Raw genomic sequence first — 19,917 nt, forward strand, 5'->3', positions numbered from 1 at the left:
ATAATAGGAAAGGATTTTGTCACATTTATTTCATCAAAGTAAAAAACTTCTTCAACTTGCACCAACTTGGCCTCTCATATTAAGCCGGATATGTCTTCAGCAACCCATGCTTGCCGTAAAAGCGACTATGCTTGTCGTAAGAACCGACAAACGGGATCGAGTGGTCAGGCTCGCTGACTTTGCTGATGCATGTCATCGTTTCCCAATTGCGTGGATCGATGCTCATGATGTCAGCCACTGGATTGTCTGGTCCAAACTCGATTATTTACAGACCGGCGTCATATAGCTGGAATATTGCGGAGTGAGGTGTTAAACAACCAACAAACATACAAACAAACAAACAAACAAACATCAAGCTTACACACTGTGATACTGAGAATACTTTACCCAAAGCGCGTTACACCTAACTCACCCTCTACACCATCATGTTTATTCTGTGCCCTAGATCTGTCCCCAAGAAGAAGGACGGACCCGGGGAGTTCCACTACTTCACGTATTGTGTGGGGGTGACGGAGGTGGAGTTGGACGTCCTCACCGGGGAGAACCAGGTCCGGAGGGTCGATATACTGTTCGACTGTGGAGAGAGGTAGGTTCATGCGTACTGTGTAAATTAATAACGCCAAGGTCAGCGAATAACCGGTCTCGATTATCTCCCGAAACTGATTCTATTGAGGAAAGTGATGACATTTAATGAATGGATCACTGACATCAGTGATGACACAAGGTGATGACATCACTAAGTTATCCTTTATTGATTCATACATCGGAAAACTCTGCTTGTACCTGTCCGGACTAAATGGATTTATAGTGCTATCACACTGAGATACCATACCGCAGTTTAACATGAATACCCCACTCAGACACAGTATACTAACTCCGAGCCGACCAGTCCTTGTTTTAGCACCTTAATGCCGAGAGCCAGACAGGGTAACAACAAGTACCACATTTTAACGTATTTTCGTATGACACAGCCGGGTGGAGGGTCTACCACTAGACCATGGAGGCAGTCCTGGCTATGTGGGAAAAAAGTGGTTGCGTATTCCCACTAATTAATAAACGCCGTGTAATTAAGTGACTCAAATAAATGCTTTTTTGATTTGTATCATTTACATTTGGTGATGAAATACGGCTCTTTATATTTTCATAATTGTCAAGACAACCCTATATTAGTTTGTCTTGTCTATCTCGAGGAAAGTGATTGCAAGTTTATAATATGTTAGAAAGATAAGCGGTGCTCAGCAATTTGTTTCTACTGTGTTTCACCAAGATGCTATAGTTAATACGAAAAGTATCCCCATCATAATTATGCTGATAGAATCCACCAAACCTTACACAATTGAACCAGAAATATCTGAACTTGCAGCCTGAACCCGACTATCGACATTGGTCAGATCGAAGGTGCCTATGTGATGGGGCTGGGAAACCTGCTGACAGAGAACATCATCTACGACCCGGAGACAGGGGCTGTGCTGACTGATGGCACCTGGGTGAGGTCTATATATACTTACCCCCCACCCCCACCCCCGTTACAAACTGTGATACTTGCCTTACTGTTTTACTGTCCTTTTGTCCACAGGTATTTTAACAATATTTAGCTTGTTTTCGTCGCAATATGGCTGCAATATTGCCCATGCGATGTACAATCATAAATCACTCACCCCCCCCCCCCCCCCCCATCCCGTCAGGGCGTTTAACATACACGCGCATTTTGAACTAATTTCATAATTCTGCGGATATCATCAAATCCCTTTTTAAGAAAACTTGAAAGTAATTTGTTCACTGAACATGCTAGATGTTACGAAGACATATGTTTCTGGTGTTTGAATGGCATTTAGGAGTGATACGGATAAGGTAAAAAATTAACTTCTTTATTATGAGGAACACAACGTTTCGAGGTATATACTTACTCCTTCATCAGGTGAATGGATGCTCTGACTTACTTACTTACTTACTTACTTACTTTGGAGATTTAACGTGCGCTTTCCGACTGATGCGTATTTCGCACACGGGCCCGGCCAGGCCATTTAATGTGTTTCCGAAAGGGGCGAGGGTGGTCTGTGCAACCCAAGAGGGGGCTTTAGGGGTTGCTTATATAGAATTTGGGAATTTTGAGATTTGGAATAGATGCCGATGGGGTTGGGGAGGAGAACTAAGGGAGCTGGGTATGGTGGATGATTGTTTGTTTATGTGATTTTGATTTGGTAGGTTATTATGGTTTTAGATGCGTTTTATTAGTTCCGTTTTGATTAAGAATACGCCTAAGGCCTTGAAGTTTTCTAGTTTATTTTGTGGGTTTAGTATTGCTTCTAGAGTGAGAGCCTTGTTTAGATTGAGGGTGGTTTGTAATGCGGTTCGATGTGTTAGGTAGTGTGTGCAGTGGATGAGTGCGTGTTCTGGGGTTTCTGGTTGTTTGCAGTGTGGGCAGTTACCTGTAGTGTGTTTTTTAAATTTTTTTAGGTGGTTATTTAGGTTGGTGTGTCCTGTTTGGAGTTTAGTGATTACTCTGTCGATTTTTTTTGATGGATGGAGAATTTTTGGTTTGGTTAGTGGTTTGCTGAGCACTCTTTTGATTTGGCTATTTGAGTTTAGATATAGGTTATGCCATTTTTTTGTGATTTTTTGTTTGTTTACGCTTTTAATTTCTGATTTTGAGATGGGTAAGTTTAAGCTTATTTCTGGGATTTTGAGGGATAGTTTAGCTGCTTTATCGGCGTTTTCATTACCGTATATTCCTACGTGGGCGGGTATCCACAAAAAGGTTATTTGTTTGCCTGCCTTAGTTAGGTCGTTGGAGCTTTTAAGTATTTGATTTATTAATTTAGGTCGGTTTTTGGTATTTTTGTTTTGTAGGGCTTGTAGTCCACTTAGGGAGTCAGTAAGTATTAGGATTTTTTGGTGGTTTTTGGATTCTTGATTGTGGAGGGCTGAGGCCATGCCCATTAGTTCTGCCGTGAATATTGATTGGTTATTTGGGAGTCGGAAGGATTGTGTGGTTTTAGTTGGTTGTGTGGTATGGACTCCGAAACCCGTGTGTTTGGAGGTCGGATCTGAGGATCCGTCCGTGTAAATGTGACACCAATTTGGCCAATTTTTGTGTATGTATGCTAGTGTGGTAGTTTTAGCTATGTTTGGGTCGGTTTGTTTATTTATTTGGCTAGCTAGTGTTGTGTCTATTTTGGGTATTTTAAGTTTAGGGGTGAAGATATTTGATTGTTTGCAGTTTTGTTTAAGATTTTTAATTTGGTGTTCATTTAGGTATTTTGTTATTCTTTGGGATATTGGGGTAAGTAAGGGGTGTTTACGAGCTAGAGCTTGGTTTTTAGGGCTGATGTTTTGGTTTATTAAGTTTTGGATGAGAGGGTTTGATTGGGACGCGGCCCAGAAATTTAAGCTTAGCTGTTCCCTGCGTAGACATAGTGGCATTTCTCCTGTTAAGGCCTGAAGTGAGGTGTAGAAGGTGCCATGTTGGGTGCGTGTAATGAGTTTGAGAGCCTGATATTGTATTGCGTCAAGTTTTTTAGATAGAGAGTTGTTTAGGGTGTTGTATATGGCGCAGCCGTAGTCTAGTTTTGATCTAATTAGGGATATGTAGAGAGAGAGGAGAGTATCTTTGGAGGCTCCCCAGTTAGAGCCAGTTAGGCATCTTAGGGTGTTTAGGTCTTTACTGCATTTAGTTGTTAGGTTTTGGATGTGAGCATCCCAGGTGAGATGTTCATCGAAAATAAGTCCTAAGAATTTGGTTTGTTTTTGAAATTTGATTGTTGGATTGTTTAGCAGGAGGATTGGGGAGGCGGGTTTCATGTTTTTATGTTTGAATACTATTCCTGTTGTTTTTTCTGAGTTAAGGGAGAAGCCCCATTTGTCAGCCCATTGTTGTATTTTATTAAGAGATTTTTGGAGTAGATTTTGGGCCATTTTCATGCTTTTAGTGCGGATCCAGATGGCTCCATCATCCGCGAATTTTGATGTGTTTACTTTAGGGGATAGACCCTCGAATAGATCGTTTATCATTATATTGAAGAGGGTGGGGCTGAGGATACTGCCCTGTGCAGTGCCATTTTCTAGGGGACATTGGTCCGATAGAGTTTGGTCTATACCCACGGTTATTTTACGATTGTTTAGGAAGTCCTGGATGTAGTTTATTATCTGACCTTTGAGTCCTATTTTTTTAAGTTTTTGTATTAGCCCATCGTGCCATACCATGTCGAAAGCTTTAGAGAAGTCTAAGAAGATGCCTGTGGTATATTGTTTATTTAGTTGTCCTGTCTTAATATCTTGTTCTAATCGGGCGAGGTTATCTAGGGTTGAGCGGCCAGGAGTGAAACCGCTTTGATCTGGGTTTATGGTGTTATTTTGGGTTAAGTAATGTTGTAATCTATTTTTAGCCATTGATTCCATTACTTTACATAAGTTTGAAGTTAGGGATATTGGTCTATATGAGTTAGCTTGATTAGCTGGTTTATTAGGTTTAGGGATTGGTATGACTAGGGCCTGTTTCCAGGGAGTAGGAACCTGTCCGTTTAGGTAGATGAGATTGTATAGTTTGAGTAGTGCCTGGAGTAGTTTTAGGGGGAGTTTTTTAATTATTTGGTAAGAGGTTAGGTCTAATCCTGGAGCTGTGCCCTTTTTCCTGTTTTGGATTACGTAGAGGAGCTCCTCCATTGTGTAGGGTTGATTTATTTCTAGATTGTTATTGTTTGGTTTTTTTGTGGGTTTGTTTTCTGTTTTAAGTTTATCTTGGAATTTTTGGCTGAAGTTGCTGTTACTGCTAACGGCCGAAAAGTGGTTGGCGAGATTGTTTGCTTTTTGGGCGGGGTTGGTTGAGTTGTTAATGTTAGGTGTTTTTTTATGTCGTTTTAAGCCTCTAATGGCGTGGATTTTGCGCCAGACCGTTCTGGCATCTGTACGGTTATTTATACCTTCGCAGAATTTTTTCCAGTCTCTACTTTTGGCTATTTGGACTAGTTTTTGAACCTGGTGGTTTAGTTCGTGGGCTATGTTTAAATATTTGTAGTCGCGTTTTGCTTTATTGAAGGCTGATTTACGTTTTCGTCTAGTCTGTTCTATTTCCTCATTCCACCATGGTACCGTCGGTTTGCCTGTCTTAGATGTTTTGAAGGGGATGGAGGTTTTGGCTGCGTTTATTATATAGTCTGTTAGGTTTTTACAATAGGTTTCTGGATCCTTATTTTCTATTTCGTTTAAGTTAGCTTCGTTGCAGATATCTTGGAATTGGTCCCAGTTAGCTTTATTGTAATGGAATTTTGGTTCTTGGTTTTCTGTTTGGATTGGTACGTTTGTATTTCCTATGGTTATGTTTATGGGGAAGTGGTCACTACCTAGCGGGACGTCGTGCACTTCCCATTGAGTGCTTTGGGCTAGATCTGCGGTGCATATGGTTAGGTCGATAGCCGACATTTTTTGGTTTATCTTATCGTACCTCGTGGGTTGGTTGCTATTAAGGAGTACTAGGTCGTTTGTTTCTATCCATTCGGAGATTAATTTGCCATGATTATCTATTTTATCATCTATGCTCCATGTAGGATGGTGAGCGTTAAAGTCTCCTAGGAATATAGTAGATTTATCGCTTATTTTGAGTAGTTTGTTTAGATCCTCAGGTTGGACTTTTTGTTCCGCCCAGTGGTAAATATTTATGATGTTTATGTTTCGTTTATTTAATGTGATTTTAATGCCGTTGGCTTCTAGGTTTGGCGTGTCTATTTTTATTTCTTCGTAATTTATATCTTCCCTGATAAATATGATTAGTCCTCCTGCGGCTCTTCTTGTTTTCGGTTTAGCTCTGTCAGTTCTAACTGAGTTGTAGTTAGGTAGTGTGAATTTGGATTTTTTTGAGAATTTGGTTTCCTGTATACAAGCAATGTGAGGGCCTTTATTTAGTTTAAATTTAGTTTTTAGTTCATGGCCGTGGGAGGTGAGTCCGTTGGCGTTCCACTGAAAAATATTTAGTCCTTCCATTATTGGTTTCGGGTGATTGGTGATTTAGTTTTTCGTTTTTATTTTATTCGGTGAGTTCTTTTAGATGGAGGTTAAAGAGGAAGAAGGGAAGATCGGTTAATTTTAGATTGAAAGCTACTTTGTGGAAGGATTCCATACTAGCTTTTGGTGAGTTTTGACTATGCATGTAAGCTAGGAGTAAGGTGAGGTTATTTAGGTTTGGGGTGTTGCCTGGTTGGGAATTTTGGTTTGTTTTAGTTGGAGTAGTGTCTATTGTTTCCTGAGTAGTGGAGAAATCTTCATCATGGGTTGGATTAGGTTTAGCTGGTTGAGTTTCCATGGGGGAGGCATGTGATGTGGAGGGTTGTGAAGGTGTTGGCGGGATGGGTGTAGCTGATGTTTTCTTAGTGTTTGTGTTTTGTTGTTGTGCTTGCTTGTGGGAGAGTGTTGTTGCCATATGGGCTGTAGGGTGCTTGGATGAGGGTCGTGTTGTGGTGGTCATTTTGAGGTTTGTTTTGCATGCGGGGGTTGATGTTTTGGCTATGTGAGATGTGGGAGGGTTCGTGGTTGGTTGAGTGGCTGCTTGTGTGTGTGAGGTAGGTGCGGTTTCTCGGAAGGGGTCCCAGACAGAGCTGTCGGTTATGGGTGTGGTGTTTGTTTGTGGGATGGTGTTTGGGTGTGGTGTAGGTAGGAGTGGTTTAGATGCAGGTGTAGCAAATTTTCGTGTTTGGATTTTAGCCGTTTCTATGTTTATGTGTTTGTTGGCCTGCTGGGTGAGTGTGTGTCTGTGTGGGCATTGGTTTGAAAGTGAGGTGTGTTGGGTGGATTTGCAGTGGATGCACCAGGGTGTGCATGTGCCTGGGCAGTCTGTTTGTGCGCATTTTTTACATTTAGTTTTAGGGTATGTGCATTGGGAAGCAGTGTGGTTGTATTTGAGGCACTTTGAACATTGCTTAACCTGCTTTATATAGGGTTTGACTTCTAAGTTGGTGTGGGCTCCGAAAGATATGTGTTTGGGGGCTTCAGGGAATTTAGCGGTTTTTTTAAAGTTGATTATGACAATGGAGGTTGGGACCGTTTTTCCGTTTCTAGTTGAGGTTATTCTGCGCGTGCTGGTGATTAGGGGTTGAGGGTTTTGGTCTTGGTTTATGTTAGCTTCTAGAGAGTATAATTGTAAGTCCTCAGTTGTTTCCCTTGGGTTAACCCTAATTACGCCTCGTGTATATTGTTGCCAATTAGGTGTTTGTTTGATTACCGTGACGTGGAATATTTGAGTTATTTTATTTGCTGCGTTGTAAGATTCTCGGTTAGGAAAGATTATCTGGTATCCTTTGTTGGCTTTTTTAATATTGTTGTAATTTATTTTTTGTCTTTTGAACCAAAGTCCTATTTTGTCTGCCGATGCTCTGAAGCAGAGAACATATATATGTACCTGTAAGAACAACAAAAGTAACATAAACTTAACATGGGAAGCCAACAGTTAATTCGCGCTGATAGGTGATTAGCAGTAGACAAATGGGAGCCAACGCTTAACAGTAAATTAACGCTGACAGGCGATTGCAATGACAACTGGAAGCCAGGATTTTAAACTATCACTGATTGGTTATGGGTAATGGACAATGGGCAAACGGGAGGCCGAGAAATAATTATCCAGCTGGCCATTGTCCATTGCTAATTACCCTTGGCCTCCCGTTGTCCACTGCCCATAATATTGTTCCTCATAATAAAGAAGCTGACATCCATAGATTCTCTTTCTTATATGTTTCTGGGTTCAAAATGTTCTGCTCGTTATAGAGAAAACCCGTTTTGCATGACTTCAATCGTCTGTCAAATGTCCCTCCTCCACCCCACCCCATCTCCCAGGTTAGTTAGGAGTTGGTCTCTTTGTACTGAAAGCGAAGAGACATGTACTTTCTTATCACACAGGAATACAAGCCCCCTACCACTAAAGACATCCCTGTGGACATACGCATCAGACTGTTGCCTGATGCACCTAATCCCTACGGAGTTAAAGCATCGAAGGGTAGGTGCTTCATTCCATAAAGTTAGGTTAATAATAAAATAAACTGTCTATAGTGATGTCTGGTATCGTCATTCCATTATTGTTTAATTAATCATTCTACCATGAATTTAGAAAATACTCGATCGTGATTGGTCACTTAGAGGTTTCAAATCACCGTAATCCCTTACTATGTATTCCCCAGCCTCCGGTGAGCCTCCTATTGTCTTGGCTACTGGAGCACTGTACGCCTTGAAGCAGGCAATGGAAGAGGCCAGGTTTGATCTGACGTCAAACAAAGAGTTCCAGCCAACAGGTAACATAATATGCTTTGTTTGTTTGTTGATTGTTTAACGCCGCACTCAGCAATCTCCCAGCTATATGACGCCGGTCTGTAAACAGTGTGTAGGCTTAATGTTTGTTTGTTTGTTTGTTTGTTTGTTGGTTGTTTAACGCCGCACTCAGCAATATTCCAGCTATATGACGCCGGTCTGTAAATAATCGAGTCTGGACCAGACAATCCAGTGATTGACATCATGAGCTTCGATCCACGCTATTGGGATCGCGTGTTCAGCATCGATTATTAACAGACCACCGTCATATAGCTGGAATATTGCTGAGTGCGGCGTTAATCATCAAACAAACACACGATGTATGACAGCAGAGAAGTATGTTTTTTGTTGCCGTAACTTGAAAACAGGTAATCCATATCCACTGAGTGATGAGCTGAGGTGAATTATGGTTTAACGTCGCGTGTTGATTATTGCTCTAACAACTATCCACTATCCACCGAGCTATGGTTGTGTGATGTTTCTTATGTACATTTGTATCTCCATTTTCCAGTGGCGCCGTACACGGTGGAGCGACTGATGCTGGGGTGCGGTGTCCATGTTGATAAACTCGTGTTGTGAGCGATGTCTCCGTCGGGGAAGTTTGAGGATGAACATGTTCACTATAGCTGGGATATATGCAACTTTATATTACTATTACAGTGTCTTGAACTAGATGGGCACTCAGTAACAGATTTCATATCCCGCACAGTTAACGTGCTATCACAACACGAGAATCGTGGATATTAATCCATGATCATCGGATCCTGTCACGACAAGGGACGTAACTCTGCACAGAGACTTACAGCGCCTTAGATGATTCATTTGTTAATGAAAACAAGTCTGATATTAACATAATTACATGTAAATTTTTGCATCGTGTTTGACATTAGATTTTATAAGAAAATGAAATACGATGTAGAATAACGTGCACAGATCGTTGATTCTTCAGATCGATGTTTTCTACCGCTCCTCCACACATAATTACAATTATCCACTCATATCACCTTACGTTGCGTTGCCGCCACGTATATCATATACAGTATACATGCTATTTGGGTTTGACAAGAAATGATAATTGTAAGGTTGAACTTAAGGAAATAGTGTATTAAGTACACCCACATCATTCTCTACAGCTTGTCTTCCTTCCATAAAACGAAACCCGTTAATCAGGCTGTACGGTTATCAAAGAAATCGGCCCAATTAACAGATTTCCGGATTAAAGAATCATAATTACGAAGAAGATTTTAACGTTATTACAGTATAGCCCAAAAAGCCAGGTTTCCGGACTAACGAGTGTCCTCTGTACACTATCCTCGATACTATTATTAGAAAAGGGATAAGGCTAACAAAAGGAAATGTTTTTAGCCGTCGGCGGGTCACTGTAATCCACTCCAAGGCATTTGTATTGCCAATGAAAAGTATACTTGTCTAATACCTGCGTCATATTATAATATGCAGACTCTGTAATCTATGCTTGACAACTGACTTTGTTTTAAAGAGCTGAGTTCAATATGTACCCAGCTGTGTTTGTTGGTATGCTTGGTGGAATAAATAAAAAAGGATTCCTCTCTCATTGTTTTCAATCAAAAATGTAAACTCCTACACCCTCTTCACATTTGGAGAAACTTCCGGTTTAGAATATGTCTCAAGCATCCCAACATCTTGTGCTTGTCGTAAGAGGCGACTAACGGGATCGGGTGCTCAAGCTCGCCGACTTGGTTGATGCATGTCATCGTATTCCAATTGTCAATCACTGAATTGTCTTGTCCAGACTCGATTATTTATAGACCGCCGTCAGATAGTTGCGGCGTTAAACAAACAAACAAACAAACACAACAAACAAACAAGAAAACAAACAAACAAACAAACAACGTAAGAGCTGACAAATGAGGATTGGGTGGTCAGGCTCCATGATTTTGTTGATTGTGGGTCATCGTGCCACGACAGATGCCGTGGGTTCTTGCCACACTCACTTCACTATAAAGGCGTTAATAAGATGTCTGACCAGTCCTTGTTTTAGCCCCTTAATGCCGAGCGCAAGGCAGGGTAACAACAAGTACCATCTTTTAAAGTCTTTTGTTATGACGAGGCCGGGGATCGAACCCCGGACCCTCCGCTCTCTACCTAGACCAGAGAGGCTGTCTTGTAGAATGGAAAATACTCCAAATTGCTTAAACTTTAAACAGATTTCATATCTCGCACAGTTAACTTGCTATCACAACACGATAATTGTGCATATAAACCCATGATCATCGGATCTTTTCACGACTAAGGGACATAACTCTGCACAGATACTTGCATCGCCTTAGATGATTCATTTGTTAATGATTATCTCAGACGAAAACAAGTCTGATATTAACATAATTATATTGTACATTTTGCATCGTGTTTGATTTTGTTGATTGTGTGTCATCGTGCCACGACAGATGCCGTGGGTTCTTGCCACACTCACTTCACTATAGAGGCGTTAATGAGATGTCCTATCAGTCCTTGTTTTAGCCCCTTAATGCCGAGCGCCAGACAGGGTAACAACAAGTACCACCTTTTAACGTCTTTTGGTATGACGAGGCCGGGGAACGAGCCCCGGACCTTCCGCTCTCCGGGCGGGCGCTCTACCACTAGACCACGGTGGCGGTCTTGTGGTAGATGGACTTCTTCGACTGTACACCAGGAGGCAGTACAGTGTCGGAGCTCTTGCACGTCGCATTTTATGAAGTCGTCAGTTTGTGCCGAGAAAGGAAATGGTACTGAAAGGTAGTACACGGTTATAACGAACTCAAGGGGACCACAAAGTTTAGTTCGTTATAACCGTAGTTCGTTATAAGCACATAAACAGCATATATACAACAAATAGCCGGGACTAAAACGTATGTTCGGTATATCGGTCAGTTCGTTATAAGCGTGTTCGTTATAACCGTAGTTTACTGTATTGGTTTATTTTAATTGTTAGCCTGGAAGCCGAAACCTTACTTGAATACAAAACCTAAAACCCAACCCATCCGCTGTCCCATTCACACAAGAATATACATTTGAACGACCGATAATACTCACCCTGTGATAGAAAGCGACCCACGTGCAATCCCCTGTTCACCTATGATATACAACTGACCGTTCGTCCTCAAACTATGTTATATACTGCTCACAAAAAGTAGGGGATATTGAAATTAAAATCAGTGGCACAAAGACAGTAACATAGAGGCCTACAAATAATTTATGTATGATTGAGGAAAAGCATAGGTCCGTCTGAGCATGCCTCACAATGACCACCAGATGCCCTTGCATCCAGGAAAATTGCATCCAAACGTACGAGGGGGTGGGGATGAGAAATCACATCTTGCAAATGACAAAATTCACGTGCATCACGTGCAAAAGTGGGTGTTAACATGGGTCTTGGACCAAGTTCATCCATCACTTCACTACTTTCCACAATGCGAAGGTTACGAGAAGACGAGAGATTGAGAGCAATTGGGATGATCCAGGCCGGAAGAACGCAGGCCTACACAGCCGCACAACTGCATGTCTCACAGTCAGTAGTCAGCCGGTTGTGGGTACCTTACATTGCCACTGGAAGGGTTCAAGACAGACCCCGAAGTGGTCGTCCAAAATGCACGACCAGACGTGATGACCAACGGATCATCACTGGAGCCCTCCGTGATCGACGTTTAAATGCGACACAGCTGCAGCAGGTTCACAGACATGCCACTGGGAATCTCATCTCCACACAGAACCGAAACCGGCTCCATGCTGCAGAACTTCGAGCAAGGCGACCTTACATCACATTACCCCAAACAAACCGTCACAGACAAGCCCGGCGAGAGTGGGGTCGTCGTCGTCACCAGAGGTTGAGCAATGCCCGGTGGTCCCATGTGATGTTCAGTGATGAGTCGAGGTTCTCTTTAGACTTCAATGATGGCCGTCATCGTGTCTGGCGTCGTCCTGGTGAGCCTCATCAGCCAGCTGCCATGATTCCACATGATCGCTATGGGAGGGGTTCTGTTATGGTGTGGGGTGGAATCACGGTGACAGGCAGAACCTATCTCCACATCTGCCAAGGAAGAGTTACGGGTTTTTACTATTGGGACAACATCATCACGCCACATGTCCTGCCATTTGCACACCGTCACGGAGAGGCTTTCATCTTCCAGGACGATAATGCCAGGGCTCACCGTGCGCACGTCGTCCTTAACCATTTGCGGCGGCACCAAATTGAAACTCTTCCATGGCCAGCGATGTCCCCCGACCTCTCCCCTATGGAGCATGTGTGGGATATGCTCGGAAGAGTACAGAGGCGGCATCCCCCATGTCAAGACTTGCAACAACTGGGCGTGGCACTCCAAGAGGAATGGCAGAGGATTCCCCAAGTTCACATTGGTCGCATCATAAGGAGTATGAGACGTCAGTGTAATGCTTGTTTGGCTGCTAATGGTGGGCTAACCCGGTATTAACCAATTTATGACTTTAGGGTTTCTACCCCTCATGAACTTTCCAGTGTCTACAAGATGAAATTGCTGTTTGATCAAAGTCATTACTTTCAAAACTGTTTCTTAACTTCCTTATTTCCACATTATTTTTGTTTCCCAATGAAAATTAAACATAATTCTGAAGCTTTTCGTCGTAACTTTTCAAAATCCCCAACTTTGTGTGAGCAGTATATATAACCAACCCACGTGTAATCCCCTGTTCACCCTATGATATATAACTGACCTATTGCACTCCTCACCCTATGATATATAACCGAACCACGTGCAACCCCCTATTCATCCTATGTTATGTATTTGACCGATTGCACTCACTTTATGATATATAACCGGAACTCATGCAATCCTATATTCACCCCATGATAAATAACTGACCTATTGCACTCACTCTACGGCAATCTGTAAATTAGAATGAGTGAGTTGGGTTTAACGCCGCTTTTAACAGTATTCCAGTTTTATCACGGTGCGTCAGCTTGATGTGGGAAAAAAGCCCGAAGTGATGCAGGTCTCAGACGTTTACCACTTCGGGGAAACCCACAAGCACGGGTATGGTGCTGACAAAACTAGAAACATAATCAGGGTGAACCGGGATTCGAACCCACAATCATAGGTTTCTGGCGTGCCCAAGGGACGCAACTCTGCACAGCGAACCGCGGCTCCTAAGATGACTGGGACACCCGTGGCCCCCTGTAAATTAGAAAATGGTTTTATTATTGAAGATGACTTCAACTGAGTTGTAGTTTGTATATTTCAAATAATATTTTAGAAAAAATATTACAATGTATCTTGTATGATTTACTGCGTGGGATGTAGCTAATGGATTAGGTAATTATTCGTACAGATTCATATATTCTTGTACCTGTTGGTTGTATAATTTTCATACTTCTCATTGGCAGTATGTCGTGCGGATTGTAGTTAAATAATCAGTGCTAAATATTGAATCACCTTTATCTTTTCCAATTCCATCTTCACTTGGCATTAATACGCACTACTGATGCAGATTGATACCCAGGGAAGAATCAAATAGCTGATATAGTGTTATGCAACTTCTTCATGGTGTTGTTGGTAGAGCGTCTGGCCAGAGAGCGGAAGGTTGGGTTCGATCCCCGTTACACGATTGTACTTGTTGTTACCTTGCCTGGCGGAGATCCAAAGATGAGCTGTAAGTTTGGGCAAGAGTTCCCTGAGTAAATGGGACCACGCCTTCAAAGTAATCGCATATGAGAAGCGATCGAAAGGACGTTTATTTGGAACAAAGCTGTGGTTGTACGACATACATGTACGCTCTTAACTTAATATAGGTAAAAGAATGAACAATGGACACATCGATATAATATGGTTTTAATGAAAGATGTATAATGTACCATGAAGGAAACAGTTCATCCTGAAAACGATTTCCGCCGATACGTTGTGACAGGGAAAGGGGGTTCGGTGTCTGAAGCCTTCTTCTTGCGAGCCAGCAGGCACACAGCCGAGATTATCACGGCGACCGCCGACGCCACCAGCACTGTGCTTGATGTGAATAGACTGGTCAGAACTTGCGGACTGTCAGGATTAGAATCTGTAAGGAGATGAATTTTCACGGCATCAGTTTTAACTATGTTACAACTTACATGTACTCATCAGAAGAGACCCGTGAAGATCCGGGTTAGAATAGGTCTTCAGCAACCCATGCTTGCCGTAAAAGGCGACAACCGCGATCGGGTGGTCAGGCTCGCTGACTAGGTTGAGGCAGGTCATCGTTTCCCAATTGCGTGGATCGATGCTCATGATGTCAATCACTTGATTGCCTGGTCCAGGCTCGATTATTTACAGACCGCCGTCACATAGCTGAAATATTGCTGAGTGCGGCGTTAAACATCAAACAAACAGAAACAAAAAACCCAGAAGAGAGTACTCAGTACGTTACAGACTCAAAGTTAGGCACTTTCCTACCCAGAGTTATTTGCGGTCAACCGAGTATCTTTGTCTCAGGCTTGCGGGCTGTGACGAATCGCTACATTTTAATGGTGTACTCAATAAATGCCATATGTTTATGATCCATTTAATTTTTAAACGTATACGCATGATTAACATATTGTTAATGTCATTGAGAAAATTGTATTTAAAGTACAATTGTTGCACATTTCAAAGTGCTGATCATAACATGGTATCCTGTTGGACAGATGCCCAACCAAACATTAAGAAACAATATGCGTTCATTGTTCATTTATGTGCCCTCTGGCTTTGTCTGTGGTCTACACTACGACGACCTTCTACCACACGCCCTGTGTTATTGTGAAACTTTAAGCATGTATCGGGACATGCTGTGGTGTGACATCATCAACATTGGTCCTGTGGAACTCAGTGTCCAACTGACCCGTGAAGACTCCGGGGTAGAATAGGTCTTCAGCAACCCATGCTTGCCATAAAAGGTGACTATGCTTGTCGTAAAAGGCGACTAACGGGATCGGATGGTCAGGCTCGCTGACTTGGTTGATGCATGTCATCGATCCCAATTGCGTGGATCGATGCTCATGATATCAATCACTGGATTGTCTGGTCGAGACTCGATTATTTACAGACCGACGTCATATAGCTGGAATATTGCTGAGTGCGGCGTAAAACAACATCAAACCAAACAAACCAAACCAGTGTCCAACTCCAAGATAGATCCGACACTGATCTTGTCTGCAGCCTCCTGTCCTGTCAGCCTCCTGTTTCCCTGTCCGATGAGGATCAAGAACTGTTCCAAATATCTGTGATAACCAGACTATATGATACGTGCCACCTCTAAAGTGACTCTTAATCCATCATGTAAAATCTCTCCTTTTCCCTGTTAACTTATAACATGTTTTGTACTCCACTATGGAGGGAAAAAGGCATATATATGGTATCCTGTTTGATAGTTAACGATGGTTTACGTGTGGTGTCAACCAGGGCAGGTGACATAGTTTCTGTTCACCCAGCAGGGAATGGGTACCCGGTATGTCAGGTGGATGCAAAAACAGCTTTGGTTGTATACTCCCCAGGGAGTTGAGAATGATAACTCGAATGCAAACGGATCCACTGTTCGGGGAACAAATAAAACCGCATTTGAGCAGATACTAGTACTGGAATACCTGCGATATATACAATATAATATAATAATAATAACATGGTCACATCGATGTGTATTTCTTTGATAAATGTTTGTTAAACGTCTTATATTCCTAACTTTCACGCTTGTAGTTGGATATATCTCTAGTGTGCAATTAGTCTCTGAATCGTAAAGAAGCTTTTGTATAAGTAGAAGCGCGTTTGGTTTATACAAGAGAAAAGTCTGGTCACGTGATATTCAAATTACGTTGAGGAAAATGCACGCTAAACTGGACATTCGTTACAAATAATGTTCGAGCCAGTAAAATCACTATTTGTCACGAATGTCGAGTTACGCGTGCTTTATCTGACTTAAGCTTTAGCATTAAAAGTAATAAAATACTGCGTAATCAGATATAAATACAGTCTGGGAGTTAAAACAGACACATCACAAGCATGCAGTACACGTGGACCTTTCGTGAGATCGCGTTTTGTGCTCAAGGTTGGGATTTCCTTTTACGAGAGCTTCTTTCAGTAGATTGTGTTCATTTGACAAGTTTATAAGGTTTTTACCCGGAGAATGATCCGGATCATAAGTTGTAAAAGCACATGTGACGGCTGCTGCGGTTGTCGATTGAGAGAAATATATTTAAGTTATGTTGGGAATAGGCTAATAAAATGTAGTAAGTACCTACAGCACATTTCTGAATATGTGTGTACATGTAGGGAAAATATGAAGTTGTTTAATAATGCTTCCATTGAAAGTTTCTTGTCATAATTTCGAAGATGTTAAAATCCGGAAAATTCCGGAATACAATTTTCAAGTATAATGTTAAAGCAGGTTTTGGTGTGTTGTCAGTGTAAAGATAACATAAACGTGTAAACATTTGTTTGTTATTGATGAATAAAAAAGTGTGTGATTTTAAAGAGCAAGTATTTATTGGAACTTTGTTTCTTTTGTACAGTTTGTATCAATCAGCTGCTTGTCAGTCTGCCTTGTCTGACTGTCGGGGCATGCTTGAAATTTGAAAAGTGAAAATAAATTAATTGACTGAGTGCCAAAAAATGGGCTTGATATAATTCCATTACATCTTTAACTTCGCGCTTCGATATCCGTGAAGCATTTGAACAAGCTTATATGTTCTGACCGGATGTGCATTTTGTGCGATTTGGTCGTTGTAGCCAGTACATTCGTAAAACAATTAGACTTAATGCATGAACTTAAAATTTTGATGAAGCAAAACACACACGAAATGTTGTCGGGTCACTGATAAGGAAATCTAAAACTGGACAGGCAACTCTATAAATACAAACAATGTTTACTTGGCCCGGTAGCTATCTCCAAGTACTTCCCTTCACGCTATTCTTTAAGGGCGATATCTGATATTTATCTCCGTTGAAATGCCAGGCCAGATTTGGCCCAAGGGCATTACAATAATAGTTTGACACCACAACTTCACATAGTCTGATTGTAAACAATTTTCTATACTTATCTCGAGGTTATCGGGATTTTCGAAGAAGAAATTATGCTTAATAACAGCCATGATGCAAGGAAATGTTTTTCATCTAAACTCTAGATCCACTCCTATTTCATCCAGTAAACCGCCGTCATGTAGCTGGAATATTGCTGAGTGCGGCGTTATGCAACAAACAGACAGTAAGACACACAGAGTAAGAGAACACCCCAATCTCATTACAATGCGAGCCCGTGAAGATCTGGGGTAGGTCTTCAGCAACCCATGCTTGCTGTAATCGGCGACTATATGCCTGTCGTAAGAGGCGACTAACGGGATCGGGTGGTCAGACTCGCTGACTTGGTTGATGCATGCCATCGTATCCCAATTGCGTGGATTCATGCTCATGATGTAAAGCATTGGATTGTCTTCTCAGTGCGACGTGAAACAACAAACAAACAAACATTAAAATGCGATCTGAGGACATCCCATTACAGGTCACGTCAGGTTTAGTTTTACCCTTTCCGCGAACTCCTGATCTCACCACTGATGTTCATAGATCCATTTATATATTTTGAGAACTATATATTTTGCCTTTCATGCCCATAGAATCTGTCTCGGCAGAAAATTTGAGACTGCGTATTCTGTGGCATTGACGTTTTGTTTCAATAAGCTGCACGAGGTGAAATTTTGTTGTTATCATGGCCTAACATAGGATTTCACTGACAAGCTACTCAGTGCCCATAATACTACACGTACATACATATAGCGCCTGCCCGTAGAGCAGAAAGTTGGGGGTTCGATCCGCTCCCGCGTTATAGCGAGTGAATGAGTGAGTGAGTGAGTGAGTGAGTGTGGTTTTACGCCGCTTTTATTAATATTCCAGCAATATCACGGCGGAGGGCACCAGAATTAGGCTTCACACATTGTACCCATGTCAGGAATCGAACCCGGGTCTTCGGAGTGATGATCGAACGCTTTAACCACTAGGCTACCCGACCGCCCCAACGACGTTAAGAGATGGTACTTGCTGTTAACCTGCCTGGCGTTTGTTATTAAGGGATACAACAAAGACTACTCTGGACTAGGACACGAAGCCATACACGCACGCACGTATACCCGCTCGCACAAAGGTACATACCTGTTGAAGCTGCGATTTGATTCTGAAAGTAACAAGAAAACAAAACAATAACACGTGATGGTATTTATTTATATAAACCCGAATCATATACATCATCAAGAAATATCTTTAAAGTTCACATAACATAATGATTGATTCACATTCCACAAAAATATTTTGATAACTTCAGATCGCAAAAGAATAATTCAACGTTCAGCCTTTACGTTTTACCACCAAAACAATAGAATGAAATGCAGTAGAAAGGTAAAAGAAATATACTCACAGTTAATACTGAACACAGAACAAACAGAGACAGTAGCGACATTGTATGACAGTCAGGGGCGTGGGAGTTTCAAACAAGAAGGCGACAATACCACACGATCTCATCCCAGGCGGACTGGAGTGTTTGCGCATGATAAGGGACATAACTCAGTCTGTCTTAAGTAATTCCCTTGAGTGGTGAGGGTCAGGTCACGCCGTGGTAATAAAAGATCTTTCCATACTTAACGAAACTCCTTTCAAAAGAAACAATGAAACCTTTCATGACCTGTCGAAAAAGGCCGCCCATTTGAATTCTTTTGGGGGTATGCATGTCTATATGTTTTGAATATTTTTTTCTTGAAATTACTGTAAAACATAATACATTATTTAGTATGATTTCACGCGACAAAAATAATTGTTCGCCGTACATACTGGATATCCTGAAACAAATATTCGGGTTAACGGATCATTTTAACGAAGCTTGCCTGTGGGTGGCATTTTTTTCCAAAGGTCTGAAGCATAATTATTTTCAGGGACAATTTATCCGGAATCCCTTCTTACTGATCCACTTTATTAATAAACAGTCAATTATGACTTGAGTCCAGTTGAACTTCCACTGAACATCAATGCTTAAATATATATATTGAGGTGTTGGCCTCGACCTGTAATAGTGCACCGTTGTAGATTGACAATAAGCAACACATCTGAGGTACAGAAGCTCACCTTCAGTCATTGATGTAATACTTGAAGAAAGTGCTTCACTGGCCCTTTTCTCTCAAAACCAAGCTGATGTAGACACTTAAAGCTTGGACACAATAAGTTTCAATGTTATTTCCGAATCCTCTAAGTGGGAACAATGAATACATATTGACCTTAAACTTGGATTTTGGCAATCATTTTCACTCATATGGAAAAAAATGCGAATGAGGATAACTTTATTTCAAATCTTCTTGGACAAATCCATATTTTACGAATATTTCGACCAATATACCCATATAATTATCTTGAAAACAGGTTCTTGAAATAAAACAAACTAGACATAATTTTGGCCTTGTTATAAGCTCTCATTGGAGCCTGGAAAATGAACTTACACATAAGTACAAAAACAAAAATCTTTCAAATATCTGCCCTGTCGATATTCATCCCACATCCATCTTTGCGCATGAACTACATGTATATATCATAAAACCAAAAGCTTTACATTGAATATACACTTTCGTCGCCACGCATCGTGTTTGCGACATAGGCTGGAGTGCTTGTT

At 41.5% G+C, this 19,917-nt stretch overlaps 1 protein-coding gene and 1 long non-coding RNA gene across 2 annotated transcripts in view; one reads left to right on the plus strand and one right to left on the minus strand.

Annotated features, from left to right (window-relative positions):
* The window catches only part of LOC139468006 (uncharacterized), a 42,134-nt gene extending 32,282 nt beyond the window's left edge, over positions 1 to 9,852 (plus strand). Inside the window, exons 31-35 of the mRNA XM_071249655.1 lie at positions 446 to 586; positions 1,364 to 1,487; positions 7,882 to 7,978; positions 8,160 to 8,270; positions 8,798 to 9,852. Of these exons, the coding sequence (XP_071105756.1) occupies positions 446 to 586; positions 1,364 to 1,487; positions 7,882 to 7,978; positions 8,160 to 8,270; positions 8,798 to 8,865 (541 nt within the window). The 3' untranslated portion in view covers positions 8,866 to 9,852. The remainder of the gene's footprint in view (positions 1 to 445; positions 587 to 1,363; positions 1,488 to 7,881; positions 7,979 to 8,159; positions 8,271 to 8,797) is intronic.
* A 4,237-nt stretch (positions 9,853 to 14,089) lies between these two features.
* LOC139469757 (uncharacterized) lies at positions 14,090 to 18,781 on the minus strand. The gene is made up of 3 exons (XR_011653742.1): positions 18,679 to 18,781; positions 18,417 to 18,438; positions 14,090 to 14,325 (listed from the first exon to the last, which is right to left on the minus strand). It is a non-coding gene; the product is annotated as an uncharacterized lncRNA (long non-coding RNA).
* Positions 18,782 to 19,917: the final 1,136 nt, after the last annotated feature.

Source organism: Haliotis cracherodii, unplaced genomic scaffold (genome assembly GCF_022045235.1).
Source record: "Haliotis cracherodii isolate W230 unplaced genomic scaffold, xgHalCrac1.p SCAF_2, whole genome shotgun sequence".
NCBI lineage: Eukaryota > Metazoa > Mollusca > Gastropoda > Lepetellida > Haliotidae > Haliotis > Haliotis cracherodii.